The sequence below is a fragment of the Pelodiscus sinensis genome, chromosome 1 (genome assembly GCF_049634645.1).
Source record: "Pelodiscus sinensis isolate JC-2024 chromosome 1, ASM4963464v1, whole genome shotgun sequence".
Taxonomy (NCBI): Eukaryota; Metazoa; Chordata; order Testudines; family Trionychidae; genus Pelodiscus; species Pelodiscus sinensis.
Genome location: NC_134711.1, coordinates 151180736 through 151202110, shown reverse-complemented (window position 1 = coordinate 151202110; position 21375 = coordinate 151180736). Strand labels below are relative to the sequence as shown.

The 21375-nt window shown below is 39.8% G+C and overlaps 1 protein-coding gene across 38 annotated transcripts in view; it reads left to right on the top strand.

Annotated features, from left to right (window-relative positions):
• Window positions 1-21375, top strand: part of ABI3BP (ABI family member 3 binding protein) — a 323405-nt gene that overhangs the window by 186931 nt on the left and 115099 nt on the right. For 24 of the 38 annotated variants that reach the window (XM_075907457.1, XM_075907462.1, XM_075907414.1 and 21 more), the window contains 11 exons: window positions 1955-2011; window positions 7116-7190; window positions 10157-10228; window positions 11252-11326; window positions 12512-12589; window positions 13099-13173; window positions 14013-14087; window positions 15810-15884; window positions 16911-16985; window positions 19682-19756; window positions 21085-21180. In XM_075907457.1, coding sequence (XP_075763572.1) covers window positions 1955-2011; window positions 7116-7190; window positions 10157-10228; window positions 11252-11326; window positions 12512-12589; window positions 13099-13173; window positions 14013-14087; window positions 15810-15884; window positions 16911-16985; window positions 19682-19756; window positions 21085-21180 — 828 coding nt within the window. The remainder of the gene's footprint in view (window positions 1-1954; window positions 2012-7115; window positions 7191-10156; window positions 10229-11251; window positions 11327-12511; window positions 12590-13098; window positions 13174-14012; window positions 14088-15809; window positions 15885-16910; window positions 16986-19681; window positions 19757-21084; window positions 21181-21375) is intronic. The other 14 variants (XM_075907581.1, XM_075907551.1, XM_014577294.3 and 11 more) reach the window with 9 other exon arrangements.

Below are 21375 nucleotides of genomic sequence, written 5' to 3'. Positions count from 1 at the left end.
TTTCTTGTATACCTGTATTAGATTCGCAGGACTATCCAGTACTATTTTAAGTACATTACTGTTGGCTATTATGTACAAGTGGAAATAACAAAGTATTACATTGTATAGTCCTAGTAGGGTTGCTAACTTTCTACTCACACAGAAGTGAACACCCTGCCTGGCCCTTCCTCTGAAGTCCCACTTCTGCCCCACCCCTTCTCCAAGACCTTTCTCACTCCATCTCCTCTCCCTCCCTCACTCATTCTTCTCACCCTCTCTATTCCCTTTTTATCAGGCTGGCTTAGGGGGTTGGGGTGAGATCTATGGCTGGGGGTGAGAGATGTGGGGTGGGCCCAGGGATGAAGAGTTTGGGGTGCGGGAAGGGGCTTCAGGCTGAGGGTTGGAGCTGAGAGCATTTGGAGTATGGGAGGGGGTTGTAGGCTGAGGCAGAGTGTTGGGGTGTAGGAGGGGGAGTACAGACTCTGAGTTGGGGGTACAAGTTCCTGGGCAGGTCCAGAAATGAGGGATTTTGGATCTGGGAGGTGTGGTGTAGGGGGGTGTTAGGGTTTTGGCTGGAGGTGCAGACTTTTCAGTGGAGTTGGGGATGAGGGATTGGGGTGTAGGAGGGTGCTGCTGGCTGTGGCTGAGCGGATGGAGGGGGAGAGGGGATCAGTGCTGAGATGGGGTTGGGACACAGCAGAGGACTCAGGGATGTTGGGGGTCTGGGTAGTGCTTACCTCAAACAGCTTCTGGAAGCAGCAGCATGTCACTCCTATGTGGAAGTGCAGCAAGGCAGCTCTGTCTGTTGCCCCAGCTGCAAGCACTGTCCCCCAGCTGCAGGCGCCTCCCGTTAGCTGCAGTTTCATAGCAGCGGGCACTGCAGAGCTGGCACATGGGCTGGCACTTAGGAGCTAGTGGAGGGACATGGCGCTGCTTACAGGGCCCATGCAGAGCCATGGCATGTCCAGGAAACCTGCCTGAGCCCTACTGGATGGTCAATTGAACTTTGAACAGCCTGGTTGGCAGTGTTGACGAAAGCAGCCATGGTCCCTTTTCAGCCAGGTATTCTGGTCCTAAATTTTAGCACCTTAAAATTTGACTAGGGTAACAATGGATATCTAAAGTAAACATCTAAATCCATGTTTCAGCAATTGCATTTGCATTCAAGTGTCCTGATTTAAAGACATGCTAAGTATCAACAAATACCACTGAAGTTGCTACAGTCACTTAGCACTTACGAAAATCAGGCAACTTTTTAAGGCATCTCAATGTAGATCCACAGCTTAATGTTAATTCCCCAGGTTTGAAAACTGTGCTCAGAGTGGTCAATTACCTTACTCCAATAGCAGGCTTCTATTTTTCATAGATAACTCATGTCCTGTTTCTGCTGTGTAAGTGATTTGATAGTTGAAGTGCTATGTAAACGAATACAATGTAGAATACAGAGTGAGGGCTTGACTCTAAATTACCTTGTGTAACCATCTTTTTCTGTGCCACATGAGTGCAGAGGGATTAAAACACTAGCACATTTGCATATTGCATATCTGTGATCAGCAGAGTAAATGACTGCACAGAGTGCAAATAAGGGATGTAAATCCTATTTAATTAGCTAACCTTTATGGGTGATGCTTACCAATTAACAGTTAACTGGTTACCTGTTAACATCCCTGGTGCAGATTAGTGGAGCATTAAATGTAAAGGCTTTATTTGAAAATAGATCTATCACAGTTGATGCCACATAACCTGTAAAGTCAGCTGTAATGTCACCAATTATGGCTTCCTTAGTTCCCAAGCTATTGCGTTTAGGGAAAAAAAGTGTAATCTGCAATTCTGACCTATTCATTACTGTACATAATGTTTAACATACAGTCTTTTAAAAATATGTAGCAACACAAAATCACGATTAAATGAAGACATTTGTGACCGGTGCAATATAATCTGACAGTCTCAAATAGATTCATTTTTTTTCTTACAGTAACTATTCAAACAACTATGAAAACAGTCACACCTGAAGCTAGTAAAGCAGAAGCTGGTAAATGTTATTTTCTCAGTGTCTAGTATCATGTGTTTTAGATTTCTGTACCACAGAATTCAGTTCCATTCCCTTTCATATTGTCAAAGCTTTATTATTTACACTTCTTCTATTTCCCTTTTGGACACATTATGAAACTCCTTAATCGGTTGTCCATTCCAGAACACATTGTGCCCATGCTTATGGTTCTGACTCTGCATGTCTGTTGTCTTGTCCCTGTGTGAACAGAATAGTCTGTTTCTTCTTATAGCAGATAATTCCATGGAACCTTTGAGGCAGTTTCAAATTTAGACTGCACTGTGGAATGTTGCAACTTCAAATTTAAAATGTAAAAGAAGACTTAGCCCTAGCCCAACTGCTTTTTCACTATATGTTGATGACATGATTTCCTGCTTGATAAAGCATTCTGTTAACGTTCTTGGAACTTGTAATCTTGTTTTTCTCTCAGCCCAGTGTCAAATGCAGTTTTTTCCTTCAAGACCCAAAACTTCAGAAAAGGCACTAACCAAAACTGTTAATCACAGTCTCTAAAAGCTCACGATCTTTTATTAAGTAATCTTCTGCTGCCCACGCTCTCTCTTGATTTTAATGCACCAAATGAATGACAGGCCTGTATGGGCTTGTGTGTGTGTGCGAAGGGTGCAAAAGCACCCCCTTATTATTCCTCAAGTAAGCATGCTCCATCCGGCCAGGGAGTAGCGCGTTGTTCCTGCCTCCCAAGTCTCCCTCCCCCATGCTCTGGCCGGCCAGGGAAAGGCTGGGGCTTATTTCTCTGCTTACTTGGGGGACCACAGGGAGTGCATTCACACCCTTGTGGTCCACATTTACAAAAAAAGCAATCCCCCTCAGAAATTCCTGCATGCGGGCCTGCTATCTAGGTTGTATGGGTTTTTAAACAGAATTCTACTCCTAGAACACCTCTAGGAATGTGGATGGTTGGTAAGGAGCTGGACATAAAGGGCCTCAGGGTTTGTTACTACAAGATGCACAGCTCTTCTCCTCCTTCCCCTCCCTCCAGGGACAAAAAAAACCTAATGGTGCAGTGAGAGTTATGGGCACTCATCACTTTTTTGTATCTAAGGTTTTATGTCATGCTTATTACCATATAATCTGACCAGTTTCCAGGATTGAGCCCCATTCAACATTTTGAGAAGGTAATGCATGACTTTTAAACAAGGAATTACCATTTTATTAATTTATTATTCATTTGGAAATCACCCATCATTGAGAACAATCATTTCTAAATGTAAAATAGACACATGTCTAACTTTAAAGGCTTAGAGGCTCAGTATTGAACTGAGTATGCTGACAGAATAGCACAAGCTTCTAATTCCTACTGCTTGTTCTGCTTGGCAGAGACTCATACACATGCTCTTTTTTTACACTGGATCATACATTTTATACCATGTATGACAGCGAGGAAAGGCGAGAATATGGAGCTGTGATCCTGCTGGCATTTATCTTTTTAAATAAATCATGGATGGCCAAATATAAAAATGTTTGCGTATTTTGAGGGAGTTGAACAAATGACAAAAAATAAATTGATATCAATGCCTAATTTGGATCTTGGTATCAGATGGTTTGATATTGGAAGATAGTAGTCAGCATTTGCAATTGTTTCAATCATCTAGCCTAGTAAGTTCTGATTCCTGTTGTTGTTGTTGTTGTTTTTGTAGACTGCACATGTTGATTTGCATTTTCAAACCAGAACCACCGTTGATGACTACTGCATTAAAGCACCTTATCACTATCTTTTTCCTCAAAAAAGGGATGTTTAGCTACTATTTTTAATAATCTCATGTAGTAAAAAACTGATCACTGAGCTCATAAATTAATGATCAGACATTACTATCAAATATTGAATCTTTAAGCCTCCCCTAAACATTGTTGAGCTCCTCCACCCTGTGGGCCTACTCCACTTCTATGTAACTCCAGTTTTATGCCTTTGTAATTCCATGCAGTTACATCAGTGTAAAACTGTAGTAAAGCAATGGTTAATCAGGATCCAAATGTATTATGGCACTTTGAAAATGCAGTTTAAACAGAAACTTAACTATGGTGTTGTTAACACCATATACTTGCTTATTATCTTTGATAACCAACATCATTATTTTGCAGTTGACCTTGTGTGAATGGAATGGAAACTTATTATAGTTTTCCCCATTCATGCTTTTGGCTTTGTTATATAGAGAGGTTTTTGTGGATAACGAATATTTGTTGACTAATAAATAGTTTAAAGATGTCAAGTTTTACACATGTAGCCTGTGTGTGGTATGCACTAGGTGTTTGTTTTAGTTAGTCCAGCCCACCCAGCTACAAAAATTCTCTGCATGGATGAAAAGTAGGAATTAATGTCAATGTTGCAGGATTTTAAAATGAGTGTAAACATGTAATTTGTGCTGTTGTAGCCACGTTAATCCTCTGACATGAGGAAGCCAAAGTGGGTGAGTTAATTTTGGACCCATTTATGTTGATGAAAGAGACTAGCATATGAGCTACTCAGAACTTTCTTTGGGTAAAAAGTATAGGGAGTTGCTGGCACTGTATTTAAAGGTAACATGGATTACAAACTTGCCTAGATAGAGAAACACCCAGCCAACTATATTCTGAGAGGAAGATTTTTCTGGCAGTAGTTCATCTGGTTGTAGTTCTCACCTTTATTATAGGTCCCATTCCATTCACACAGTCGTTTCTGCCTTTACTCTGGAGGACCACATCTTCGATTCTATGTCTGATATAGACAGAGGATTGGGCTAAAAGAAATCTGATGAGGTTCAACAAGGACAAGTGTAGAGTCCTGCACTTGGGATGGAAGAATCACAAGCATTGTTACAGGCTGGGGACCAACTGATTAAGTAGCGGTTCAGCAGACAAGGACCTGGGGGTTACAGTGGATGAGAAGCTGGATATGAGTCAACAGTGTGCCCTTGTAGCCAAGAAGGCTAATGGCATATTAAGGTGCATTAGAAGGAGCATTGCCAGCAGACCTAGAGAAGTGATTATTCTTCTTTACTCTGCACTGGTGAGACCACATCTGGAGTACTGCATCCCTTTCTGGGCCCCCCTCTACAGAAGGAATGTGGACGCATTGGAGAGGGTTCAGCAGAGGGCAACCAAAATGATTAGGGGGCTGGAGAACATGACCTACGAGGAGAGGCTGAGGGATTTGGGCTTATTTAGGGATTCTGCAGAAGCGAAGAGTGAGGGGGGATTTGACAGCAGTCTTCAACTTCCTGAAGGAAGGTTCCAAAGAGGATGGAGAGAGGCTGTTCTCAGTAGTGATGGATGGCAGAACAAAGAGCAATGGTCTCAAATTACAAGTGGGGGAGGTCTAGGTTGGATATTAGGAAAAACTATTGCACCAGGAGGGTACTGGAATGGGTTATCTAAGAAGGTGGTGGAATCTTCATCCGCAGAGGTTTTTAAGTCTCGGCTTGACAAAGCCCTAGCTGGGATGATGTAGTTGGGAGTGGTCCTGCTTTGGGTAGGTGTCTGGATTTGATGACCTCCTGAGGTCTCTTCCAGCCCTATGATTCTATGATAAAGGCTAACTGCAAAGATGTTCTGGTTTTGCTGGAGTTTATAAAGTATATAAAGAAAGCCTGAATGTTTGTTTTTCCCCCAAAAGGGGATTTTCCCTGCTTATTTTAGAATTAGAAATTAAGTTCTTTAAAACTCTCTTCCTCCTCTCCCTCTGGAAAACTGTATGGATTGCAGGAGAATTATTCTAATTTTTTTTTGTCACCAGCACCCTGAAAATGAGCCCTGAATAAATAATTTGTTTTTTTACTAAAACTACTTAACTTAAACTCTTGGCAAATGCTGAGGAAGAAAACTCATTTTGTTAAAGATTGAACACTTCTGACTATTCACGTAGTTTTTGTCCCCTCAGGAATCCTCAGGCAAAACCAGGGAAGGCAAGACTTGATATTCCTGATATTTGTAAGATAATAACAAGCAGAAAAATTGTTTGCCCATTATGATGGGGGAGGGAATGTTACAGGCCTCAAAAGGTGCATCTACACAGCACTTATTTCAAAATAAATTACTATTTTGAAACGTCCCTTACTCCTTGTGGGATGAGGTTTGCAGAGGCATCGGAATAGTGAGCCTGTTACATTTTGAAATAACGGGCATACTCAAAAAATGTGGAATAGCTATTTCAGGATAACTCCGGTATCTCAGAATAGTGCTGCAGTGTCTTACGTAATAAAGGGAATAGACTAGGTTGATTTATCTTTCTTTGTTGATGACATTTAAAACTTTGTCAAAGAACATATTAACTTTGTAGAAGAAAGGGATAATTGTTCAGCATAAATTAATATCACAAATACATTTAGGTACCAGAGAATATAACATTGGGAAATATTGATTTTCGTCAACTCTTGCATACATGCCCATTTATGGTTCGGCTCTAACAACTTTTCATATATTTCATAGTACTACAATACTGTGCCAACAGAGCTGCTAGTTAATCTTCATTGCACCTCTGTCAAGTAGTTATTTCCATTTTAGAAATGAGAAAAATAATGCAGAATAGCTTGTTCTCAGGGCCACAGAGAAGCATATGATCAAATACATCACTGAAGGATCAGACCTAACATAAATCATCCTCCCATGTATAAATGTATGATTGCGCTCTTCAGCAATTTTCTAGGGGTACATTTTTAGAGTGATTCCATTAAGAATCAGAACTGCCAGTCCTACGCGTAGCTCACTATGCAGCAAGTCATTCTAAGCCTGTTACTTAAGTTGTCCGCAAAGTTTAATCTCCTTTCATCCTCCCTGTCATCTTTTATCTATATTTTGGTCTTTCTAGTTGTCAATAATATATTTTTTTTACATCTTTGGTGATATTTTTACTATGATTTCAGCAATCACCATCATTTGCATCGTATGTTCATGCATGACTGGGAAAATAAATATAGTTCTTTATTAAATCATTCTTATACAGCAATGTAGGTTTCAGCTGTTGTCAGTTTTCAGTCCCTAATACTCACGAATAGCATAGAAACAGTCTTCAATTTTAAGTGATGATGATACTATTTCATAATGGTTCTCTGTGTTATTAATTTATGAACCAGTTTTTTGTTTTGTTTTCCAGTTTCATATGACTTTCCTCCTGTTGCTACCACTCCCCAAACAGCTGAAATTTCGGAAATATTTGATCTAGACTCTGGTAAATTATAGTTACATGATTTCTGAAGCTTGACATTTTATACAAAAAGGGTTGTTATTGTCTCCATTTTGAAGGTTTCAACTGGTTACTCAGTTCTGCCTGATTTCAGTGAGATTTCACATTCCATGTTGTTCCCCAAGTTCAGCAAATGAATCTTGCTATTTCTGTGCTGGGGCAATGCAGATTTTAGGCAGAAACACTGGTAAGGCATTTTGCCTGTGTAGTCTGGTATTTATCAAAGGGCACGGTCAGGAAAGGAAAGCAGGTTGGCGTTAGGATCATTTGGGATCATAGGATCACTTTTCTTAGGGACAAGGTATCAGATAAACAAGGTTATTGGTGGAAAAAAAATGTGGAGTTAGTATGTTGCCACCTCTTGGGAAGTCTACATTGGCAATTGAGTGACAAAGCTTTTGTCTTTCACAGGTACATAACACACGCGCCCCCAAATGAAAAAAAGCTTTGCCTCTGCAAGTACTAGTATAAACTGTTTTTGTCAGCAGGAGTGCTCTCCCTTCACCAGCACTCAAATAATTTTAAAAAAGTTGATGAGGTATTATTGTTTACCTTGGAAGGACTATGTCTTTATTGGGCAATTAGTTTTCTGAGTGTGTGTCTAGACTACAGGGTTTTTTCAAAAAAAGTAGCCTTTTTTCGAAAAAACTTCACCTGCAGACTTCTAGACTGCAGCCACGTTCTTTCGAAAGCAAATCGAAAGAACACAGTGGGTTTGTTGACTGCAGTAAACCTCATTTTACGAGGAATAACGCCTTTTTTCAAAAGTACTCTTTTAAAAAAAGCATTCTTGAATGCAAACGGAGCTTTTTTGAAAGAGAGCATCCAGACTGCCTGGGTGCTCTTTCGAAAAATCGGCTCACTTTTTCAAAAGAAGTGGTTGCAGTGTAGACACTCTCTTTCAAAAGAGGCTTTTTCGAAAGATTCTGTTGAAAAAGCCTCTTTTGAAAGAGGCTTGTAGTCTAGAAGTAGCGTGAGGGTATGTCTACACTACCAAGTTTTGTCAACAAAACTTATGTTGACAGCATGGGTGGTGGGTGAAGGTAGAGCTGGGGGGGGCAAGCCCCTAGCCCTGACCCTTCTGTGGGGGTCCCAACCCTCACAGGAGCCAAGCCTCCTCCCCTCCCATCACAGGGAGGCAGGGCAGCTCCCCACACCTCCCACCACTACAGGGAGAGGGATGGGCAGTGCACACCTCAGCCTCCCTGGTCCCAGGAACACGGGAGGGTAGGTTGTATGTGGCCCTATCCTCCCTGGCCCAGGAGCACGGGAGCACAGCTTCCTGGCCAGGAGCACAGGGGAGGGCAGGTGCTCAGGGGCAGCAACATTCCACCTGCAGTAAGCATTCTGGCGGTGAAGTGCGGGTGGAGCCAGGTGGACAGTTTAGGAAGGCAAAGCCTTCCCCGTCTATGATACCGGCTGTCCATGGTTGACTCCCAAAAGTCAGCAAAACAAAAATCACCAGATGGTGTTCACACTTGCTCCCTCTGTCCACAGATCATGTCCACACTGGGGACATCATCATTCACAGAGTGAGCTATGCATTGTGAGTATGTATCCCACAGTGCCGTCTTGTGGGAAGGCAGAGCTGGTCTCTGTGCATGTAGGGATTCCCCCTAAGTTCTCCCACTGCCTCTTCTGCTGCTGGGAGCAGCATCATGAATAGCTCTGTGAGCTCTCAGTGCTGAAAAATGTCATAGCAGCACAGACCTGCCCGCTACAGCAGCTGTGTTCCTAGTGCAGGGAAGAACAGGAATATTCTAATGATTTGCTCTTAGTTCCCCAAACGGAGCAGCTCACTCTGCTGTCAGACACTTTCCAGAGTTTTGAAAAGAGAGGGGTGCATGCCGGCAGGGCAGCAAACATCAAAGCAGAGCAGAGCCAACAGGCATGCATTATGGAACACTGTCAGAAACCAGTTCCATGGACAAAACAGAGTCTACATTGGCTCTTTGTGGACAATAAAGGGAGGGGGGAAAAAAAGTCTCTTATGGCATGGAAGTGTTTTGTTGCCAAAACTGGGTATTTTTTCCTGACAAAAGTCCCATTGTAGTGTGCATGCTCTCACTGTTTTGTTACCAAAAGGCAGGTTTTGACGACAAAACTTTGTAGTGTAGACTAAACCTTAGGTAGAACTTGCACATGCAAAGCAGGACACCTCACTCCACACATTTCTCCCTTTGGGGAGAAGATGAGAAGACAAACGAGATAGATGTATGGTCAGGTTGCTTAATGCACTGCTGGAAGGTAGATGAATACTGTAGTGAGGAGCACAGTAGAAAAGCGTGAATAGAACAGAACGAAAGCTTGAAGGAAAAGCATTGGTCATAACCGTATCATGAACTATTACTTGTTTTATTATGAACTTCCTTGCTGTATTGCCTCTGGGCTCTTCAGCATCCCGCAGTATCTTAAATGTTCAGTTTTTTTGTTAGATTATAATATAAACATGCTGCTTGTGATCACTGATTTTAAACTTAATTCATACCAGGAACACAAGTCCAGCATGGAAGAAGAGCCACTTGCACATAGAAAACTACCAGTGCTCAGTAATCTTGTGAAGTACTTACTTTGTGGCACCTACAATTGGATATTTCAGTGCTTACTGTGGAAAGTCTAAACCTTATTCCAGCTTTTTATGCAAAGGTGCAGCATAAGGAACCAGTCTGTTGTTTTAGATATAGTTGAAGGCAAGTGTGTGCATGCAGTTGCACATGTCTTTGCTGAACCTATTTGTAAAGAATTAGAGCATGTACTGGGGTAAGGACATTTTTGTAAACCTTTATTAAAGGACTTCCTTACTGGGTGCAAAAGGCCCTTGAATCTGTGTATATTACAGCTACATCATTGCTAAGCCCTTGTAAAGGAATGTGATGTATTTTCACCCACACCCATTACACCGTATGAGGCTGCAGCTCAGATTTGTTTCCTTTTTTTTTTCCCCCTTGCAGTTACAAATAGCGCTGACCTGGAGACATCTGAGCCTCTAATTTCCAGAATACCTCATTTGCTAGGAACAATGGGTAATAATGACACATCCTATTTTTTTTAATTAAACACTTTGGTTTTGTTGTCACAACTAATTCTGGGATCCTTTCTTTGTTTTAGTCATCTGCCATAACAATAAGTCATGCTGATTGTCATCAATACATCTCGTAGCTATACCTACCACTTTTTTTTAAAGGAACCAACATCCAGTCTTTATTTCACCACTAAGCTTGTCACCAGTCGTGGATTTTTGTTTCTCAATGTCAAGAGAAGTTATTGGCTGTTCTTGTTTGTTTATGAATGTTCATGTAACTGATCAAACCAGATGAATCATCAATAGAGCGGAGTAAATAATTTGCAATGATTTATTTATGTGGTGAATTAATTATTTTCTTTCTTTTTCTGGTGGCAGAATATCCATGAACAGGTCACACTTAACTGAAAATTGTTCAACCTTTTTTTTTTTCCTTTTTTTTTTTCTGGTTACTTTTTAACTTTTTGGACTGCTCACAAACATTTTGCTGTGAATATGCACTATTCAGAGAGTCTGAGTTATATAATTTGTTACGTAAGTTTCAGGGTATTGTTTCTTTTCCATGAACATTTGGCTTAGTAAAACTCTTATCTCAGAAGGTTCACAGAAAGCAAAGCACTAAAGAGGTGTGAATTAAAGCAAATATTTGCAGATTTTTTTTTTGCAATATTTGCTCAGTTCTAATGACATATACCTTATTACTGTTGTTCCTTGAATACTTTAGGCTCATGGAGTCCTAGCTGACTGTATCAGAAGCTTTTTTGTCTTTGTACTTTCCAGGTTGCATAAAGACATGAAATGAACCATCTGAGTAAATATTAGCCTACACTTCATTCTGGGTGTTTCCATTTGAACTGCAAATTTCTCCCCTTCAGCTCCCATTCCATATTAGCACTGCTGTATTGTTAGTGTAAAATAAGCTCATACATTCAATTGGCTGAACCATTGATTTATAAATGAGTACCTCGGATAATAAAAATATAAATTTTAAAAAATAAACATGATTACTCATTTCTTTTTTTAGCTTTAGATGATATTCAACCTGTTGTTTCAAGTCCCACAACATCTGATGAGCCTGATATAACAGATACCAGACCAGGTACAATAAATTATTACACAGATTTTACAATTCAATGGCTCTCAGTCAGATATAAACTCAACTGAAATAAATGGAAGTGTTATAATTGATTTCGGTGGACTTAGAGCTGTACTTTCAGCAAACATCCAAATTGTATTGCTGTTGAGAAATTGTCATTAACTTGTTTTATCTCACAGCTGTGTTGTGTGTGGCAACTCATACTGGTCAGTTTTCCTGTCAGTATATTGAAAGATATACTGCATGGATGACACTGTGACACAAATATAAAAAGTACTATAGTACTCTGCAATAACTGTCTAAAACATTCTGTTAATGTTGCATTGTAGATGATAAAGTTGAAGACAGTGCTGTATAACTGTTATAATTTTATACGAAGGAAAAGCATATTCTAGCCACTGTTGTTAGTTAACTAATTTAAACAGCTGATTCTCCAGAACTGAGACAATAGTTGGATCAGTTGTCAGCTTTCTGAGCCAAATATAATCTGTCAGTATTTGAATAATTAGCAATACAACATGTCCTTTTTATTATATTCCTTTGTTTTACTCTGTCATCTTACTCAAGTCACATCTATACTTACCCGTGGATCAACACTTCAGAGATCGATCTTCTGGCATTCGAGTTGGCGGGTCTAGTAAGGACCTGCTAAATCAAATGCTGAGAGTGCCCCCATGAGCACTGGTACATCTACTCCTCACAAGGAGTAAGGGAAGTTGACGGGAGCATTTCTTTGGTGACCTCCTGAAGTGAGGATAGCATATAAGTTCGAATCAAAGTATGTCAACTCCAGCTGTGCAATTTTGATTCAAACTTATCCCCTACTGTAGACCCGGGCTAAGTGATGCAACATAACTAAAAAAACAAGGACCTAATATTTGATGCCTGATGATGATTCAGAAAATTTAGTCCAAATTTACTGCTGTGACTGCAGGAAGGAATTAAATTAATATAAAAAATCTCTGCACTCACACACAGGTACTATGATTTATGATTACCGTAACTGTGTGATTCAAAAAGCTGAGCTCATTTCTAACACATACTAAACTGGTGGTAAACAGAAAATAATGTTCAAGAATCAGTGGAATACTTAAGTTTTTCTTGTACAGCAAATTTGTTTTTCTCATGAAGCAACTTTTTTCTTCCATAAGCTCTTTGCTCTCTTATAACTGTCAACATTTCTTCCAGCAGCAACAAGTGAGCCCACTGTGGAATCTTTCTCACCTAAAACTTCTAGTGCTCTTGAATGGCCAAGGGAAACATTGGGTAATGTTGTTGTTTGTCACAGTGAACGGTCACACTGTGCTCTTTAGTGAACATCCCATCCCATGTGAATGCATTTCTTCCATAAGATCATTTCATGCAGTGAATCATTAACCTTTATCCTACTTCTAGATTCTTGTTTTTTCTGTGTCACCAAACACTCTTAACACCTTTTGCTTCACTTCTCTATAGGACTGTAGTTGATGCTAGTGATATAAAGCAGTAAAACTGTCAACTGTGAAACTTGCATGGAGAACTCCATCATCCTTTTATTATGTGTCTTCCTCATGTGTATGATTTTATTTTGAAAGCTGTAGCCATCTTTGAAACATTGACTTGATTTCTGATTAATACACAACTCCATCCCTGACCCCCTTTTGAATGTTGATGTCCTCAGCTGGCTTTCACATTCCATACTGAATTATGTCTTATTCACTGCAAACTTGCGGCATGTGGAGGTTTATTTAATAATTCCTGAAGTACTTAGTTATAAACCAAACTCTTTCTTTCAGCTCCAAATGAAATACCACTTATTCCTTCTAAATTGAAGCCATATCCTCTTCCAGAAGTACAGCATGTGAAACCTGGTAATTAAGTAGTCCATTTACATAATTCATACATCAGGGAAGATACTTTTTAAAAAAATCCTGTAGTGTTGTTTACAAAGGCAGCAGACTGTATACAGACATCTGATCCATACAGATCATTGTTTCATTTTCTGATTCAGATAAAGTGACCTAAAGAACAGAAAGACACAAGATCATCAGATTATTGAGCAGGAGTAACTAATGTTGTCAATTTCATAGGTTACTTAAAAAAAATCTGGAAATACTTTTTGCATGTGATTACACAATATCCATATAGTAATATTGTTTCCATATTTTAGTGCATGTGTCACTGTTTACAGGTATGAGGTACATACAACACATCACTAGTCCCAGCATAGTGTTGGTGCCTAGTATATTCTACTCCTGTGCGGTCATTTCACTTCCAGGATGTCATAGAGAAGGAGCTTCCTTTCAGTGAAAATAGCTATGATTGACAGAAGGAAAGTCCCTAACAAGGTCCATAGCTGTGGGCTGGATCTTGCTGGATGACCATGATGACATAAACCAAGTCATGTGATGCTTCCCCTCCTCTCCCCACCTTTATTTTTGCTCCTTTGATCAGAAACAGATGGATCCCAGCCACAGTCATGATCAAAAGAGAGGAGTGCCCCCTTCACAATCCAAAGACTGGTGATCCTAGGTTACCAGATGTTCAACAATTCAGTCTATGTGCTGTTATTTTGTATACTTGATGTTATACTGAAAAAGGAATGTAGGAAATGTTACATGATCTCCTTTAAGCCTCATACATCTTTAACTTATTATTGGTGTTCTTATTGTACTATTCAATTGTGCTTGGATTCTTTTTTGTTTTATAGCACAAAAGCCACTGCTTTTAGGACAGAGTACGCCCAAAGCTTCAAAGACTATTGAATGGTCAAAGACAACGCTAGGTAACCATTTTTACAGTAGATGTGTGTCTCTCTATTTCTCTTCAATCCATCATTAGAATTCCATCACTGAAGATACCATCACTGCTAATCATGCCAACTTCATTCTGTTTCTGGATCTATTGTGTTTATACAGGAGAATTGTCAGGAAAGAAGTATTATATACATGGTCCTGAACTCACATTCATGAGCTTAGTTTTTTTTCTAAAATGAATTTGTCCACAACATTTTTTTATCAATGTTATTGGAAAGATAAAGTATCTGCCTTTGAATATACTCAGTAGGAGGCATACATGCATCTCTGTAAGCAGAATTTGCCCCTCATTCATTGTTTGAGAGTGATTGAGATCACAAACAAAAATACAACCACGCACTCTCCCCCGAGTGTACATAAAAAAAAAAAAACTATTGAAAGGCTAAGTTCAAAGCTGGTAAAGAGGCTTTCTCAAAGCAAAGTTTTTTGACTTTTTTCACATTAAAAACACCTGACATTCTCTCTAACGAGATGTTTGTGACACTAGAAATATTCATTAGTCCTGTTTCTAGGTATCTGTCATATAGTCTTTGGGCTTGAAAACCTCTTCTCAGTCATTTCACATATATTTATTCATAGGAGTGCATTTCTTTTCTGCTTATGCCATTAAAGCTCTTTCTCCTGAAACAAACATGGAAGCAGCTCTATTATCCTATTTTATAAAAATAGGCAAACTGAATGTTCATATCTTTGAGGTACTGATTGGGCACTTTCAAATTCCACAGATTTCACCTCCCAGGATGAAGCCTTAGGCTTGTAATCAGACTCGCTAACTACAGTTTCAACACCTGCAATTACAGAAAGACAGCTTGAGGGTTTGCAGAATTGCTTAGTCTTATCAATATTTCCTGCTCTCCCACAATCAATGCTGAATTTTTTATAAATGAAATCCAGGGGCTGCAGTTGTGAGTTAATCTTGCTGAAATTCGTTTACAAATTTGACACTGTTACCCTAGACTTGAATAAACATATTAACTGGCTAATACACTACAAAGGCAATCACTCCTGCCTTTGACAGTTGCATTTTCACATCTAAAGCTATGAAAGGGACACATCTAGCCTACTAAATTATCTTCATTAATTGTAGCTTAATTATCTACAAATGACAGGTAACTTCTTTTTATGTTATATATATTTTGGATGCTGTTATTTCCTCTCCAGCTCATCTGATGAAGTAGGTTTTACCCATGAAAGCTCATGATCCTATATGTTAGTCTCTAAGGTGTCACAGGACTACATGTTTTTAAAGTTACAGACTCACATGGCTACCCCTCTGATACTTTTGCATGTTACTCATTTCATGGCTTTCTACTTCTGCCAGAATCATTGTCATCTTGAATAGCTGAGAGTTCTAAGAATTCATGTTACCTTTTCAAACCTCATCTATATTTTATATTTTAGACTTGTTTTGCAAAATTCAAATTCCTAAATTGCCCAGAATAATTTTTAATGTGCAAATAAAACAGAATTAGATATTTTAATTATTTATCAATCATTATAGTAAAGGTCAAATTAATAATTTTTGTGCATGGGCAAGTACATTTTCCTGACAACTTTGCGAGACCTTATTTAAAGCAATGATTTTGTTTCCAGAAGCCATTTTGAAGTATCATTGCTTCATCACAGCGTGATTCCATTTCTAAAGAAAAGAATTAGAAAAAAAAATCTATAATCCAATCTGTTTCTTTCAGCTCCCTGGGAAACAAAGTTTGTTACTTCTACACCTAAACCTTCTGCCAGACCAAAAATGCCACAAAGTAAACCTGGTAATTACTTTCCATGCCAAGCATTATAGTAATTTATTACTTTTGCAATGCAATGTATTTTGTTTTAAAAGCCTTCTATGTGAAATTGAGCAGATTTTGCTCTCAGGAGGATTATGCAAAGTGTGGGTTTGCATCTCTAGAGTTAGATTTGGAATGTTAATTTGGAAAAATTAAAAAAAAAATTGAAGCAAAACTTAGCTCGAATCACCGAGAAGCACAGGGTGTGGGGTTGGAACTAAGCTTTTACATGGTTTCCACCTGAAATCATAACTTGGCCCATGTTTATTCAACAGGACTCAGATTTGCCTGTAAGTTTAAAAGTCCTTTAATCAAAGGTCTCTTGCTTTGCTTTTGAGAAAAATCTGTCCCATTTCATCTGTTTCCCTAGGATGAGTACAGATTCAGTGATAGTTAGCTCATGATGCGGCTCATCTAAAATTGTAGAACTGTGAGGGGTGAAAGTCAGGCCAGTGGATACAAAATGAAGGCAGTCCAACTGCACTATGTTTTTACACCATGGTTTAATTGAACCTGTGATGTAGGTCAAATGAAAGAAAATATCTCACACATTCAGACTTGTCTGGAGTTGCATGAATAAAGATAAAGCCATAGAAACATGTACATGGTTTATAATGAAGTCATAAAGCTAAAATGATAAATAATTTTATAGTGCAAAAATATATTATTTAAACAGTTTTGTCAGAGACCAAGCAACATTATTATAATTATCTCCAGACTCCCTGCAAAGTATTATGTTGAAATCTTGCTAGTTAAAAAATTACCCACTTCATGACAAATAGTTCTCATTAAAGTTTGTTATAACTTAGGGTATTTAAGTCTTGGAATTGCATCAATTATTATGGGCCAACTTTTGAAAACATGTTTGCTATAACTACAACTCCTTAGTAAGGTTTTTGCACTGCTCAAAGTTAACTGTTTTATTACTAAGACAATTTTGTCAATATCCCTTCTAGAGATGCTGCTATCTTCCATATATGTATCTCTGAATTCTTTCTTTTTCATCAGCAGAAAAATCAATTCATTTGGAGAGCAATACACCTAAATTTTCTATTCCTCTTGAACTGCCAAGGACAACACTAGGTAATGATGTTTCCACAGTGCATGATCAATTCATTTTTCCATTTAACTACAGAGAAATCGGTAAGGTTGTGTGTTTGTGCAAGTGTATCTATTCTGTCATCTCTCTGTTACTAGTCCCCCAGATGAGTCCAGATGGAATCCTGAGAATAGCTATCTATTTATCACTGAACTTTGAATGATTTGCCCTATCTTCTCTTCTCTATATAGATTATTGTGAATTCTGCATTTATTCCATAGGGTTACTCTTATTCAGGTGTGAATACTATTCAATGTCAGAGGATTACAATCTGGCCGTTAGCCAGGAGGTATGATGACAAGGAGTCACGTTTCCATTTGCATCCCGGTGTCACTAAAAACTGACCCAAAATTAGGTCTGGTGAAACAGCAATGATTGTCGTCTTTTCTTGAAGTCCAAACACTTCTATTCAAGATGGCTCAAATTAATGTAGACTCTCTGCAGACTGGCACTGACTTACCAAAGAACCAGGTCAAGTTAATGCATACATCCCTGAAAACTATTTCTGGTAAGGTTGCGCTGGTAAGATAGTTTGAAAATATAATAAAGAAATCAGATTTCAATGGAAACCAAAGATTTCTGCAGCAATGATTTTCTATTTTCTAACCAGCTCTACAAGCCGTTGAAGATGTGCAACTTCATTCTTCCGTATGGAAACAATCTTTTTGTGAGCACCCAAGTTTTTGTGTGTTCCATGTAGACTTAGGCATGTACAAACTGTCTCTTGTGTCTTTCTGGTACAAATACTGTGTTCTCCCAAGACTTTTCTGCATTCCCACATGTGGGATTTGGCAGCCCTCACATCGAGTTGTGGACCTGCCTTGAAGAGTTATGTTGATCGGGAGGCAGTAGTTGAGATCTCAGTCAAGAGTTACATCAGCCCTTTGCTCTATAGAAGGGAATGTGATTGACCAGCTACCTCAATTCCCCCCCCCCCAAGAGCAGAGAGCAAATGGAATCATCTTCATGCCCTGAGACTAGATCTTTCCTTTGTCTTATTATTGTCTTCTGATTAGTGTACATTACTACACATGTCCCATAACTTGTCATGGGAGTTTTATAGGGACTGCACAGAGCCCTGTAAGGGATTTAAGTATTTCACCTCTTTGCCAATGATCATACAGGTTTAACTTCTGTGGATCATGACTCTGGACCAGAGCACCCCAGCCACAGAGGTGGCCAGAGGCAGGCAGGCAGGCAGCCTGGAGGGTCAGTTGCCTGCGGGTAGGGAGCCCAGCTAGTAGCCAGCAGTCAGAGCAGGGCTAGGTGGGGAGCTCCTGCTAGCCAGGGGCATGGAAGCCCCTGCCAGCTGGGGGCAGGGAAGCCCCTGTGTCCAGAGGGCGGAAGCACCACTCATCAGGAGCAGGGAGCCCCGCTGGTGGGAGTGGAGCCCTGCCAGCAGCTGGGGGCAGTGCTCTGGCCAGGCTGGTGGCTAGGAGGGGAGTTCCGGTAGAGCCTGAGCCCTGATATCCTTTGGTTCAGCAAATTCCCTCCTTCAGGACCACTCGGGTCCTGAGAGTGCTGGGCCATGGAAGTCCAACCTATACCAGAGATCCTACAGCCTGATACTAAATTGGTCCCATTGAGAGCACCAATACCAGCTTCTGCTGAGCTCCTCTTACATGGTACCGAGGATACACTTTGTCTCCGTCTCCAGCCTCAGCATTACCTTTGATCACAACAACAAAATCACCATGAGGCCTCAACACAGCTTCATGCCAAAGATGGTCTCACATTACCAGCTATCTCAATGTATTTTTCTCCCTGTGTTCTTCCTCAGGTCCCATTGGGATCATGTCTCCATAATCAAAACATTAAAAGGATATTCTGGTTTTACATGAACTAGCCTGAGCTGTTCAGAAGTTCTGCTATATAGTTTTTGGCCTGGGGGAGAGGTGTCAGGCAGAAGCTTCTTACCAAATTCAGTGCTTCACTCTGGGATTAGAATGCTTGAAACCAGGTGTCCATTGTTTAAAGAACCATGATAGCCAACAAGGCATCCATGATGTGACCTAGATAAGTTCCACTTGTGAAGATTTACAAAGTAGCATTGCTTTTTGATGTCCAGTTTGAGAGAGCAAATTACAGACAGTTTCTATCTAAGAACCTGCCCATCACCATCATGTTTGCTGGTCTGCTAGAAGTGGGAATATGCAGAGGCCATCATTGGAAAAAGAGAGGTTTACTTTACAGTAATTTTTGTTCTTTGAAAATTACCCGCATGTAGTCACGCTACCCAACCACCTGCCCTTCTATGTCAGAGCTCAGTATAACATCAGGTCTATGGTTTGAGAAAAGGAAGTGAGGTATTTGGCTGGATGAATGCACTTCCTTATATATAGAGTAGGGTGATGCCATCATGCTCACTTGAGCTATCACATGAACATGCAACCCAATGGACATGGTTTTCCAAGGCAGTTCTCTAGCTCAGTGCCAGGGTCCCACATCCCACTGTTATGAATGTACAAATGTGACTCTCAAAGAGCCTCTGGAATTTCCACTACATGCAACTGATGAAGTGGATCTTTGCCCATCAAAGCTTATGCTCCAATAAATGTGTGAGTCTATAAAGTGTCACAGAACTTCTCATTGTTTTCTCAAAGAGCAGGCATTACTGGTAAATACTCTCTTCTTTCCTCCAAACTTTGGGCTTACAATCTCCCTTCTTTCTTCTTTTCAGCACCCAGTAAGACAAAACTAATTCCTTCCAAACCTAAAGTCTCTCTCCATCCAGAAGAACCCAAGTCAAAACCGGGTAATAACAATATGTTCTTCTATTGTCGTTTTGTTCCAGGTTGATGGCTGACTTTTTTTTTAACACTGTAGAAATCTATTAGCATGATAGGCAGTCTCCTGCGCTAACAGGAGCATACCATTGCCTTAAGTGGGCCCAGGATCAGCCCTGTGTCATTTTTCTCTGTTCCAGGTTTAACATGATCATTGTTTTGTAACCAATTAAGTCAAACTTTGTTTACTGATGTATTTTACAGGTGCTCACTTTATTGCAACATTATTATCATTTAGTAGAATATTCTCCTTTCTCTTATAAAACATCCCACAAAGTTTGGAACTGAATTTTGCCTTTTACCATATTACTTGCCATTTGCATATTTGAATTCCCTAAATAGTTATTTTTTTCTTGAATAAAACAGAGTTTAAATTTTCATTAAGACTGAAAAGAAGGTCTGAGGAAAAAAATCAGAAAAAGTAGCAAGAGACATTCCCTTTAAATTGATGTTAAATATGATCAGATGCACTGGTGGAGCAGGAGACAAGTGGGCTGGGTTGTGGGGAGCTCTCTCCATGCTGCAGAGCCCAGCTCCACGTTAGCTCACTGTGTATCCCAATGCTAGTGAATGCATGGGCTGGAACAGTGGTGAGATGGATAAGAGGAGAGGGTTGGGCTAGTGACTCTAGGATGGCTGCTGCAAAGTGATGCAACTTAAATTCAGGCTCCTGTGCTGAAGGATTCCTCTCCAGGAACCCCAATGCCAAGTCTGGCTATTCAGGATTGGTGAGGTGGAAGGAGGGTTTAGTCCACCATGTTTTAATATAGTTTGTCACCAACATATTTCTTATGGCTGGCTTCAGATTTTCAGAACTAAACTAATAGAAGGGAAGCAAAACAATCATGATAGCTGTAATATAAATACTAAAAAGGGCCTCAAAGAGAAAAGTTTGGTTTTGCTTATACCATCAGTGTCTTGTGGTACTTGCCATCCTGCTCCATTTGAAGAAATGTTTGACAGTGAGTGATACATCCCTGTTGCATTATAGCCGTGGTTCCCAAATATACCAGGATATTATGCTTTAACACATAATGCAGTTCAGTAATTCCAGTTTGCAAATCTATTGAGGTACAAGCTCCCCTGGAAGGGGGTCTCTCACATTTGAACAATAAATACATGGACATCAGCAATGGATGAAAACCTCCCCAAAAGTGTCAGGGTTAAAGTTGAGACATCTTGTGGAGTATCTGTCCCATAATCTTGATATCCAAATGCATATAACAGGCACTGGGAAATAGTTTTAAAAGATGTAGATCCACCTTCATTTCTCTCAAGATAATGTCCTTTACTCCAGCAGCAACCAGGAAACCCATTGCAGTGCCTGTCACTAGTAAGATTTCTTCTGTTACCGCTACTACTGAGACTCTTGAACATCCGAAATCTACAATGGGTAATGATGATAATCTTCTTCTTGTCAGCTCTTTCATTTTCCTTTTCATCACAGGAATTTTTCATCTTCTGAAAGACATTTTGTGTCTCTTTATTCATAACTAATGACTGAATTTCACTCTGTTTTTAGATACACGTTGGTTTGGTGTTGCCATCTGTCCTGTACTGTTCACCTTTCCTTTTGCTTTTTGTTGTA